This window comes from Pezoporus flaviventris, unplaced genomic scaffold (assembly GCF_033815535.1).
Source record: "Pezoporus flaviventris isolate CSIRO_AGI_PZ_B2104156 unplaced genomic scaffold, CSIRO_AGI_Pfla_v1 ptg000123l, whole genome shotgun sequence".
In the NCBI taxonomy this organism is placed as follows: domain Eukaryota; kingdom Metazoa; phylum Chordata; class Aves; order Psittaciformes; family Psittacidae; genus Pezoporus; species Pezoporus flaviventris.
Genome location: NW_026892671.1, coordinates 1,600,125 through 1,613,134, shown reverse-complemented (window position 1 = coordinate 1,613,134; position 13,010 = coordinate 1,600,125). Strand labels below are relative to the sequence as shown.

General features: G+C 49.9%; 1 protein-coding gene across 1 annotated transcript; it reads left to right on the top strand.

Moving 5' to 3' along the window:
- Positions 1-8,550: 8,550 nt before the first annotated feature.
- Positions 8,551-9,468, top strand: LOC133282481 (olfactory receptor 5G3-like). Its single transcript, XM_061478472.1, has one exon. It carries the CDS (start codon positions 8,551-8,553, stop codon positions 9,466-9,468), a length of 918 nt encoding a protein of 305 aa, XP_061334456.1.
- Positions 9,469-13,010: the final 3,542 nt, after the last annotated feature.

The following is a 13,010-nucleotide window of genomic DNA, read 5'->3' as shown; positions in this document are numbered from 1 at the left end:
AGTCACACCACCATTGAGTGCTGCCGTACCGGACATGCTAGAACTTCAGTATGAACTAGAGTCCAAGGCAGCCAAGTGGTATGCCACGATTGATATTGCCAATGCATTTTTCTCAATTCCTTTGGCAGCAGAGTGCAGGCCACAGTTTGCTTTTACTTGGAGGGGTGTCCAGTTCACTTGGAACCGACTGCCTCAGGGGTGGAAACACAGCCCTACCATTTGCCATGGACTGATCCAGACTGCACTGGAACAGGGGCAAGCTCCAGAACACCTGCAATACATTGATGACATTATTGTGTGGGGCGATACAGCGGAAGAAGTCTTTGAGAAAGGGAGGAAAATAATCCAAATCCTGCTGAAAGCCGGTTTTGCCATCAAACGGAGTAAGGTCAAGGGACCTGCACAGGAGATTCAATTTTTGGGAATAAAATGGCAAGATGGACGTAGACAGATCCCCACAGATGTGATCAACAGGATAACAGCAATGTCTCCACCAACTAATAAGAAAGAAACGTAAGCTTTCTTGGGTGCAGTGGGGTTCTGGAGAACGCACATCCCAAATTACAGTTCGATTGTAAGCCCTCTCTATCATGTGACCCGGAAGAAGAATGATTTTAAATGGGGCCCTGAGCAGCAACAAACCTTTGAGCAAATTAAACGCGAGATAGTTCATGCAGTAGCCCTTGGACCAGTCTGGACCGGGCCAGATGTAAAAATGTACTGTACACTGCAGCTGGGGAGAACGGTCCTACCTGGAGCCTCTGGCAGAAAGCTCCAGGGGAGACTCGAGGTCGACCCCTCGGCTTTTGGAGTCGGGGATATAAAGGATCTGAGGCCAGCTATACCCCAACTGAGAAAGAGATACTGGCAGCCTATGAAGGGGTTCGAGCTGCTTCGGAAGTGATTCGCACTGAAGCACAGCTCCTCCTGGCACCCCGGTTGCCCGTGCTGGGCTGGATGTTCAAAGGCAGGGTCTCCTCTACACATCATGCAACTGATGCTACATGGAGTAAATGGGCTGCACTAATTACACAACGAACTCGAATAGGAAAACTCAGTCGTCCAGGCATTCTAGACGTCATCATGGACTGGCCAGAGGGCAAAGATTTCGGAATGTCACCAGAGGAGGAGGCGGTGCGTGCTGAAGGGGCCCCACCATATAATAAACTGTCAGAAAGTGAAAAGCAGTATGCCTTGTTTAGTGATGGCTCTTGCCGTATTGTGGGAAAGCATCGGAGATGGAAGGCAGCTGTATGGAGTCCTGGACGACAAGTTGCAGAAACTGCTGAAGGAGAGGGTGAATCGAGTCAGTTTGCGGAGGTGAAAGCCATCCAGCTGGCCCTGGACATTGCTGAACAAGAAAAGTGGCCAGTACTTTATCTCTATACTGACTCATGGATGGTGGCAAATGCCCTGTGGGGGTGGTTGAAGCAATGGAAGCAGAGCAACTGGCAACGCAGAGGTAAACCCATCTGGGCTGCTGCACTGTGGAAAGATATTGCTGCCAGGGTGCAGATCCTGGTGGTGAAGGTACGTCATGTGGATGCCCATGTACCCAAGAGTCGGGCCACTGAGGAACACCAGAACAACCAACAAGTGGATAAAGCGGCTAAGATTGAAGTGGCTCAGATGGACTTAGATTGGCAACATAAAGGTGAATTATTTTTGGCCCGGTGGGCCCATGACACTTCAGGCCATCAGGGCAGAGATGCAACATATAGGTGGGCCCGTGATCGAGGGGTGGACTTAACAATGGACACTATTGCCCAGGTTATTCATGAGTGCGAAACATGTGCTGCAATTAAACAAGCCAAGCGGTTAAAGCCTCTTTGGTATGGAGGACGATGGTTGAAGTATAAATATGGGGAGGCCTGGCAGATTGACTATATCACACTGCCACCAACCCGCCAAGGCAAGCGCCATGTGCTTACCATGGTGGAAGCAACCACCGGGTGGCTGGAAACATACGCTGTGCCCCATGCCACTGCCCGGAACACTATCCTGGGCCTTGAGAAACAGATTTTGTGGAGACACGGCACCCCAGAGTGAATTGAGTCAGACAATGGGACTCATTTCCAGAATAACCTTATAGATATTTGGGCCAAAGAGCATGGCATTGAGTGGGTATATCACATCCCCTACCATGCACCAGCCTCTGGGAAAATCGAACGGTACAATGGGCTGTTAAAAACTACACTGAGAGCAATGGGTGGGGGAACTTTCAAGCATTGGGATACACACTTACCAAAGGCCACCTGGTTGGTCAACACCAGAGGATCTGCCAACAGGGCCGGCCCAGCCCAGTCAGAACTTTTACATATTGTAGAGGGGGACAAAGTTCCCGTGGTGCATATGAAGAATTTGCTGGGGAAGACAGTCTGGGTTATTCCTGCTTCAGGTAAAGGCAAACCCACTCGTGGGATTGCTTTTGCTCAGGGACCTGGATATACTTGGTGGGTAATGCGGGAAGATGGGGAAGTCCGATGTATACCTCAAGGGGATTTGATTTTAGGGGAAAACAGCCAGTGAACTCAATTGTATGCAGTTGCCTGCTGTGTAATGCTTTTATAGCCCATCAACTAGATGTCTCCAGGTCACCAGCGACTGGCCCTGACTTCCCTCCAGCCATCATCCCAACAGAGAATGAACTTTGAACATCATGGACCGAATGGACTCGGCAGCATTATAGGGATTGGTCCATGCACTAAGAAAATGATCTTTTCCTCTTGGTCTGTATGTATATGGATGTATATATATGGGAGAGCGATGGTGTACTGAAAATGTGGGATCTGAGCACGACGTGAATGCGTGAATGGTATGGAATAAGGGGTGGATAATGTCCTGGGTTCAGCAGTAGCAGTCATGTTTGTTTTTTTTTTCCTTTGTGCTAGCTGGTGCAGTGCTGTGTTTTGACTTCCAGCCTGAGAACAGTGTTGGTGAAGCCGATGTTTTCAGTTGTTGCTAAGTGATGTTTACCCTGTCCAAGGACTTTGTGAGGCTCATGCTCTGCCAGGGAGGAGGGGAAGCCGGGAGGAAGCAGAGATGGGGCGCCTGACTCGGGCTAGCCAGGGAGGTATTCCATACCACAGCACGTCATGCCCGGGGTGGGGGGTGACTGGGAGTTACCCGGAAGGACACGGGGCTTCCGGGTGGAACTCGTCTTCTTGGCCGGTGGTATCGTATTCTCTTCCCTTGTTATTTTCCCTTATCATTGTTGTAGTTGATAGTAGCGGTGGTGATTTGTGTACATTGGTTGCTGGACTGTTCTTGTCTCAACCCGTGGGAGTTGCACTCTTTCGATCCTCCTCCCCGTTCCTCTGGGAGTGGGGGAGAACCCCGGTGGGGTGGGGGGGGGGGGGGGGGAACACGGACCTCGATTGTTGTCAGCTCGGCACCACTCACTGGGAGGGAGTGAACAAGTTACCTGAGTGGGTTTAAACCACGACAACTGTATAAAAAGATACAAGGCGGAAAAGAAAACTGCCACGGTAGCAACGGAGAAACTAGGAACAGACGTCCCCGGTCGGTTGAAACCGGGGGAAGATTACAACTCGTTCCCCCTCGCAACTCGCGGGAGCACAGGTTTCCCACCCCCCCCACCCCGCACCCCCCCCCTTCCTTTTCTCCCCCTCCATCAGAAGGTGCCGCGGAGGAGGTGTAACCCCCTGCTCCCCCACCACCCCAGTTCCAAAAGTAGGGACTTTGAAAAGGACAGAGAAAGTATATTAGAAGGTATATGCATGATAAATGTCGAGAAATCCGAAAGAAAGAGGGCGGTGCCTCGGCGCCGGATAGATTGCGGCGCCACTCTGAAGCACGCAGTAGAAAATAGGGATCATGCGCTAGCGGGAGATTTAAAGGAACCGCGAGCCTCTCCAACCGACTACGCTCTAGAGTGAAAAAATTTTTAACTCAGCCATGGAGGAGCCAGGTCTGCAGATGGCTACATACTGAACGAGACATCTGATAAGAAAGACACAGCTGAGAGCAACGGAGACCCCGAGTTCGGCGCAGGATCAGCCCCCGAATCCCCTGAATCCGAGCCAGATTTATATCCTCTGCTTCCAGACCCTGACTCTTTGTCTCCCGGGTCGGTCTGCTCAGACTCATTGGCCCTGGAGACGCTCAGTTGTAACAATGGGTAACCAAATATGTGATCATTATCGGGGAATTTTCTGCAATGGACATCTTTGCATATCCTGTGTTTACTACACAGCAGGGGGCTAAAGAGTGGGAAGCTCTTGATCTCAAAATAGTTAAGGAGGCCTGACAAACAGTGACCACGTATGCGTTAAAATCCTCTTATACTCAAGCTGTATATGTTATGATTTTTTCTTGCAATTGACAGGGGGAGCCCATACAGTTTCTCTGTGATACTCATGTACTAGAAGTTGGTAAATATAAGCATGTCCAGGTTTCTATCAACCCTTGGAGAGCTCTGTAGATACTGCTGGCCACTTCTTCCAGCACAGGCTGGCCACCTGTGTCGGAATGAGTGTGCATTTTGGTCAGTATAAAAGCCCAAGCCTCATGCGATGTGGGGGAGACAGAGCCTCTGTGGGGACGCCCGCTAAGGTTGAGCCTGCCACCTCACACTGCAATGATGCCTCTCGGAGCTGGTTTGCTGTTAGTCTCCACAGGGTCCTTGTGCCACGTTCTGTACGTGGGACTGTAGTGGGAGTAATGATTGTCTGGATTTTGTGCTTCAAATATTGTAGTTGTGTGGAGCGTGCTTGTGGGATCCCATACGCGTGTGTGTGTGTTGAGGGCAGATGGTGTTCTGTGTATTTTTTGTTGATGGGTTCATGTAAAAGTTTTTAACCGGTAGCAGTTTAACATTTCGGGCAAGAAAGGGTTAACGCAAAAGTGCGGTTGCCGACAGGTATTTATGGTTGCTGCTGAAGCAGGCAAGCGGCTGTAGCTGCTGCCGAGGAGGCTGGCTTCTGTAGCTGTGCAAAGCAGCGTGAGCGACTTTTGGAAAAAAAAAAACAAAAAACCAAAGCTGACCTCCGATTCAGCTCCCGTTGCTCCACCGGCAGAACGGCCAGGATGGACGCCAGACCTGAGGAGTGAGGAGACAAACAAAAAAAAAAAAAAAAAAGGAAAAGAGGCAAAGATGCAGCAAACTCCTCACTGGTTATCAATGTGCAGTTTAACCTGTCTGCTTCTCAAGAACGGATAACCTGGAGGAGGGGGTATATTTGTGTCCTCCTGCCTACAGGTCCATGGCGACTGCCTGCAAAGTTTGTCAAGCCTTGCCATGAGCTGGACACCTGATGCCTCAGCTACAGGAGCTGACCGTGAATATCCCAAGCAGAATGAGATAGGGGAAGAGAAAAACGAATGATTGCAAAACATCACTTAGGGGCAACTGAAAAGTAACATCCTGAATATGTGTGCTTGTGAAGTAGCTATTATTAGAGGCTGTGATTTTATCTATAAAACTACCTGTAATTACTAGCCAGTTGCTAATGAGGAACTACACCTTGTATAGATTTGTCACTTGTAAAAGAGTATGGAAATTTGCAGTAGCTGCTAGAAAATGCTAAGGCAAAAGCTGGAAAGATTCTAATACAATGGTAGTGTTATAAAGCAGATGATGGAACAAATTAAGAGGGTGGGAGAATTCCACTGGTAAGAAATTTCTTTGGCTAGTCCTTCACTGCCATCAGCATCTTCAACATGCTGCTGCACCCTGTAATAGTTACTCTGCTAATGTAAATTTGTGTGCGTCTTGCTGTAGTAGTGACTTGTTACTGGATGAAGCAGGTGAAACTGTGCACTGACAACAAGGTGCAAGGACTGAGGCTGACAAAATGCCTGCTACCACAGTCAAGGGCAAGACTGGGTTGGCCTCTGCGTGGCCTCTTTGCCACCAAGAAGAGCCTTTAGCTCCGCTGTTGGCTGCAACCTGGCAGGCATGGAGTGGTGGGGACAAATGCCATGCCAGACCTTGATGTGAAGGATGGCCTCCCCTGTTATCAGAGATCCATACAGCAGAAAAAAGGGGCAGGCCCAGCAGCCTTTAGTCAGCATATATTGGAGATATGATCTAGGCTAAATCCCCTGTTCAAGTAGAGTCATCGAAACCATATATAAAACAAAAAGGGGGAGATGTGGAGGCAGTGTTCTGACAGGACAATGGATAATTGGTACATGAACTGTGAAAATCCTGAAAGATACAGCAAGGCCATGAGAGGCCTGAAGAAGCTTAAGCAAGCAAGATAAGAAGAAGCTGGAATTCACTGAGTTAGTGAGAACTGTGTACTGCTGGCAAGCTTTCAAGGTCAAGTTCTCACACCTGTGCTTAACCAATTATATGTTAGTCACTAAGGGTCTTCAAGACATGTATCCAATCATAATATGCCAAATCACTGTATGTGCATGTAAGAAATAGTATATAAGGAGTTAAGGCTTTGTAATAAATTTGGCAATCGCTTGATCGCATTGATCGCCTCTGCGTTGTCCACGACTCCCGCGTCAACAGGTCGCCAAGATCTTCTGTTGGCTCTTTGCAGCCAAACTTGTGTGCTATGGTTTCAGAGCAATGAACTGAAGAGGGGTGGAAAGCTGGATCATTGCCTGTGGTTCTGGGATTGCTGATGGACTCTAGTACCAGCTCTTATCAGTGACTTTGCCCTCAGCTCCCTGCCCTGATAATATCAACCATGGCTTCTATGAAGCTCTCCTTTCTGCCTTGCCTTTCCAGCACAATGGGTGGAAAAAGGCAAATGTTATCATCAAGGAGAGCTCAAGGACTGGGGCTGCCTCCATCTATACTGAGGTTAAGAACCAAATCCCCCAGGAAGCCCTCTCCAGGCAGAGGAAGGACGGGAGGGTGACCATGAGGAGCCAGCATGGATTTACCAAGGATTAGTAATGCCTGACCAACCTGAGTTCCTTGGATGATGCGAACACTGGTGTTTGCATGGACAAGAAGTAGTGGACAGCATTTACCTCACCATTAGCAAGGTCACCACAATCTTCTCTTGGCTCTTTGCAAATCAAAATTGTGAGCTTTGGTTTGAGTACAAGCAACTGAAGATGGGTGGAAAGCTGGTTCATTGCACGTGGTGACTGACATCGCTGATGGACCCTGAAACCAGTTCCCATCGGTGAGGTTCCCCGCAGATCCCTGCCGTGGTTTAGCGTGAGGTGTCCCTTGCCCATGGCAGGGGGGTTGGAACTAGATGATCTTAAGGTCCTTTCCAACCCTAACTATTCCATGATTCTATGATAATGTTAACCATGGCCCTTGTGAAGCTGTAACTGCCTCAGAAATGCTCCAGAAGTGGATGTCAAAGGTGGGCTTGTTCTGTGCTTTGCTCTAAGGGAGCCCAAAGCCCTGTTGCTCACTCAGGCTGAGGTCATCTCCTCTGGGTACACTTCTTCTCCTCCAAACTAATCAACACAAAGAGATAATGACCTGCTTTGGGCTTTGTCACCCTCCTGGGGCACAAAGAGATTCACAGTCCCACATCCCCACATCACATGAAATAGGAAGGGGGTTTGCTGATGCTGGTTCATTCCCAGGCTCCCTGCACAGCTCCAGGCACGTTCATCTTCACATCCATCTCCGAGAGCATCAGGAGGGCAGCAGAGACAGAGCTGAGATGTAAGTGAGGGGCAGCATCTTCCAGCCCATCATTCTCCTGTGGTTCTCTCTTGCCAACAAGCAGCAGCTCCTGTCTCCATTTCCTGCCCTACTGCAGGGTTGTGGGCTTCTTGATGATGCTCTGGGCTTCCCAGGGAGCTGCTTGAGCTGTGTGCTCCCAGTGCAGCTGCTGAGAAGGCAGGTTTGAAGATCACCCTCATGGAGAACACCCTCAGGAGGCTTCTTCTTCTCAGTGACCTCAGATGTTTCCTGGATGAGCACCAGAAGCTTTCCTGGACATTCAGAGTACTCCCCATTGATGAGGTGAGGCAGGTCTGAAAGATGACTTTCTTGTCATTTTTTTTGTCCTTGCCATGGACAGGGTCACCATTCACTAGAGCAGGCTGCTCCAATTCCCTTTAAATTGCACTTCACGTAGTTCAGAAATTCATTACAGTTTGCAGTTAGGAAAACTGAAGCAGAGAGGGAAGAAGCGGGTGGTTGGGAAATGCCCACGAGGGGATGAAGGATCAGCTCTGCACTGTGAAAGCACCACGTTTCTTTGTGTTCCAGGTTGAGCCAAATGATCTCCAAGCCACAGGCTCAGCACTAACGCAGGCAATGAAGTGCAGCACTAAGGTAAAGCCACTCGGGTGTGGAACCTTCCCATTGTTTTCCACAGAGGTCATTGCTGAACATAAGGTGAGCCAGAGGAGTGCACACCACGTTGTGCCATAGTGTTCAACTGCTTGAGCACCCCTTTGTTCTACCTGTGCTGGCACAGGACTTTCACCAACCTGTTCCTCATTGGTCTGTGCCTGAACTCTCCCTTTCCATCCTGCAGGACTGTCTCTGAGCAGCTCCCACCACACAGAGCCTTTTCCACCTGGGACATCCCTGCCTCTTGGAGAAGAAACCTCCAGCCAGGAGCTCACACACAAAGCACCATCCAGCCCATGGCACAAAGCAATTGCACCCAAGTGACCGAGTTCAGCCTGGCAGGGTTCACACAGGACCCAGTGACTCAGGGCAAGTTGTTCCTGCTCTTCCTGCTCACCTACGTTGTCACCATTGTGGGCAACCTGGGCATCATCATCTTAATCAGGGCCAGCCCCCACCTCCACTCCCCCATGTATTATTTCCTGGGCAATCTGGCCTTTGTAGACCTCTGTTTCTCCACTATCATCACCCCCAAGATGTTGGTTGACTTGATGTCAGAGAAGAAGAGCATTGCTTATGCTGGGTGTGTGGCTCAGGTCTTCCTCTTTCAGCTTCTTGGGATAACTGAATGCTTCCTGCTGGCTGCAATGGCCTATGACCGTTACGTGGCCATTTGCCATCCCCTGCTGTACCCCCTTGTCATGTCCCCAAAGTGCTGTTTCCAGCTGCTGACTGCCTCGTACCTCATGGGGCTGACCAATGGCGTGGGACAGACCATCAGCATGTCCACCCTGTCCTTCTGCAGCTCCAGCGTCATCAACCTCTTCTTTTGTGACATTTCCCCTCTCATCTCACTCTCCATCTCTGACACCACCCTCAGCCACATCATCCTGACCACTGCAGCATCTCTCTTTGGTCTGTTCAGCATCCTGGTTATCCTGCTCTCCTATGTGGCCATCATCACCACCATCCTGAGCATCAATTCAGCCAAGGGCAAGCGCAAAGCCTTCTCCACCTGCACCTCCCACCTCACCACTGTCAGTATCTCCTATGGGGCATCCTTTTTCACATACTTAAATCCCAGCTCAAGAGGAGCAGATAAATGGGCTGTGGTATTCTACGCCATGGTGACTCCTATGCTGAACCCCTTGATCTACAGCCTGAGAAATAAGGAGGTGAAGGAGGCCTTTAGGAGACTCTTGAAAATTAAGTGATCTTGAATGTCTTAAGTTTAGGCTCAGGTAGAACACAGATGTGGGGGAGATGCTCAGCTCTTTGTAAATTATCTCAAATAGACAACATGTTGAAGAGGTCCTCTCCACCTTAACTTACATCGTGCACTGGCTGCTTTGATTTCACCAGCTGAGAATACAAATAAGAACATTGCAAAAGCTTCTACAATTCCCTGCACTCAAGGTATGCACTGTGTTTTGGGTTGCTCTCCTTTTGCTTGGCAAATCAGAATAAACAGAGTGAATTCTACTGTTGCACTAAATCAGACTCCATTTCTAGAGAGTTATTAAGGGCCATAAGGACACAAACACCTTTCACAAGAAAAATAGAGAGGACAGCAAATTACTAGCACAATATGCAGGATGTTTTTTTAGATTTTGATTCTCAAACCTCATTGAATGATTTCCAGCACCATTCACCTCATTTCATTTCAAACAGCAAAGGCCTTAAGTTAAATGTGGTACTTGGGTCACCTCTGTTATGAATGAAGGCAATTTGAAAGCATTTTAAGATGTTTTAGTGAAGATTCCCCACCACAGGGCAGATAAAAGCAAGGAACCCCTGATCCACACCTTTGCTTTCCATTCCCCTGTTGACAGCAATAAAAGCCATGATCTCCATGGCAGCCTGACCAGAACAGATCGCAGCAGCTGTGGTGTTTTTTAACAGCCTTCAGACCTGATACGTGGCAGCCCATGGCAGCCTGGAGCAATGGCATTGCCTGCCCTAATGTCTATCCTGTTGCTTTCCTGCACAGAGTGCTGACTAGTATACAAAAAAAAAACCAAAATACACCAGTGTGCATGGATGATTGATGATGGAAGGATGGATGATGGATGAAAGGATGGATGATGGATGGATGGATGGGTGATGGATGAATGGATACATGTCAATCCCATAAGTCTCATCTCCTATTAGTTTCCCATCTAGGTTGGAGATGCCTTGCGTTGTTTGGATTTGGGGTAAAAGGTGGATTTTGGAATGGTTTAGGGGTACCGTGGGGATTGGAAGGGATGGACATGCCTGGGGTTGGTTGGGTTTTGGGATACCATGTAGTATTGGGGTGGCTTAGCACTACTGGGATGGGTGGAGATGGCTGGGGCGGGGTGGGTTTCTGGTTACCGGATGGGTTATGGGATGCTTCGAGGGTCTCAGGGCTCCTGGGAGCAGTGGGAATGTTGGGAGTGATGGAGATGCCTGGGATTGAGGTAAAGCAGGACCCTCATGCGAGGACGTGGAAGCTGTGGGGCCGGGGGAGTGGCAGAGCTGTGGAGTGGGCATCAGGCCCCATGGGTCTGGGGTGGCCATGGAGGGTGCTACATCAGGAGAGCTGCTGCAGGTGATGGAAGCCCCTTGAAGGAAGCTGCTGAGAGCCAGGCTGAGAACACTGGGGCTGGAGAAGAGACCTCCGAGCAGCTTCCAGTGCCTGAAGGGGGTTACAAGGATTCTGGAGAGGGACTGCACTGCATTGCCTTGAAGAACCAGCTCCATCTTGCTCTCAACAGAGAGCTCCCAATCTACAGCTTGCAATTAACCGTGGTTTTGATTTACAGTTTACAATTCCCCCCCCCCCCCGGAGCCTCACAGCATGCATGTAGATCCCATAAGCCCCATCTCCTATCAGTTTCCCATCTGTAATGCTGAAACCCCATTGTCAAGAGCAGCACAGAGGCATTGAAACCCTCATAGGGTCCAAACCCAAATCTATTACAAACAGGTTCTTTCATCAGTTTAGGGGCTGTTTTGGCCTGGTTTTCAGGGTGCTTTGGGCTGCTTTGGGTGGTTTGGGTTCTTTTAGGGGTGTTTTTGGGTGATTCATGGTGTTTTGAAGGAGTTTGGGGTTGTTTCAGGGTGTTTTGGGGGTGTTAACCTGTTGTGGAGTGGGGTTGGGCTGGTTTTGGGGTGTTTTGAGCTGTTTCGGGGGTGTTTTGGGGTGGTTTTGGGTTGGGTTTGGGATGTTTGCTTTGTGGGTGCTTTGAGATGTTTTGGGGTGTTTTGGGGTGTTTTGCAGGTATTTTGGGCTGGTTTGGAGGTGTTTCGGCGTGTTGTAGAGGTGCTTCGGAGTGTTTTGGGCTGTTTTGGGCTGGTTTTGGGGTATTTGGGGGTGTTTTGGGCTGGTTTTGGGGTATTTTGGCTGTCTTGGGCTATTTTGGGGGTATTTTGGGGTGTTTTGAGCTGGTTTTGGGGTATTTTGGGCTGGTTTGGGGGTATTTTGGCTGTTTTGGGGTGGTTTGGGGGATTTGGGGCTGGCTTTGGGGGTATTTTGGGCTGGTTTGGGCTGGTTTTCGGGTACTTTGGTTGTTTTGGACTGGTTTTGGGGTATTACGGTTGTTTTAGTCTGGTTTTGGGGTATTTCAGGCTGGTTAGGGCTGGTTTTGGGGTGCTGACGTGCCATCCCCCCAGTGCAGAGGGCCGTGTCCCTGCTCTTCCTCAAGGAGCCGGTGCTGAGCCCCCACCCCTGGAGAGGCCGCTCACCCCCCCCCCCCCCAGGTACAGGGACCCCCCCATATGGAGATCCCCCCTGTCCCCCTTGTATGTGGAGCTGGGACCCCCACATGTGGGTCTGGGATCCCCCCCCCAATATGCGGACACCCCATTCCCCCCCTCCCATTGCCCTCCACCCCCCCCCCAGCTCCCTCCCAGCCTTGGACCTACCCCAGAAGTTGTCGCAGCTCGAGGCCAGGCTAAAGCAGCTCCACAGTGACCTCCAGAAGGTACCATTTTGGGGGGGGTTGGGGTGATTTGGGGCTGTTTTGGGTGCTCACTGGGTGCCACCCATAGGAGAAGCAGGACAAGGTGGTTTGGGGGTAGTTTTCGGGGTTTTGGGGTGGTTTTCGGTTGTTTTAAGGCTCTTTTGGGGCTCTGACCCCGTGTCCCTTAGGAGAAGCAGGACAAGATGGTTTGGGGCTGTTTTGGGGGTGTTTTAGGTTGTTTTTGGCCAGTTTTGGGTCTGTTTGGGGGCTCTGACTCTGTATCCCACAGGAGAAGCAGGACAAGGTGGTTTTGGGGTGGGTTTTCTCCTGTTTTGAAGGTGCTTTGGGGCTCTGACCCTGTATCTCATAGGAGAAGCAGGACAAGGTTATTTTTGGGGTGGGTTTTGGGGTGTTTTGGGATGTTTTTGGCCTCTTTTGGGTCTGTTTTGGGGTTCTGACCCTGTATCCCACAGGAGAAGCAGGACAAGGTGATTTTGGGGTGGTTTTGGCCTGTTTTGGGCTTTGCTTTGCGTGTTTTGGGCTGGTTTTCACCTGTTTTTGGCCTGTTTTGGGGCTGTTTTTGGTCTGTTTTGGGTCTCTGACCCTGTATCCTATAGGAGAAGCAGAACAAGGTTTTTTTTGGGGTGGGTTTTGGGGTGTTCTGTGTTGCTTTTGGCCTGTTTTGCGTCTTTTTTTAGGCTCTGACCCTGTATCCCAAAGGAGAAGCTGGACAAGGTGGGTTTGGGCTGGGTTTGTGTTGTTTTGGGACTGTTTTGTGCGTGTTTTATTTGGTTTTGGCCTGGTTTTGGCCTGTTTTGGTGCTGTTCTCA

Bases quoted from the DNA above. Each gene is read 5' to 3' on its own strand.
- LOC133282481 (XM_061478472.1), top strand. From the start codon at position 8,551: ATGGCACAAAGCAATTGCACCCAAGTGACCGAGTTCAGCCTGGCAGGG.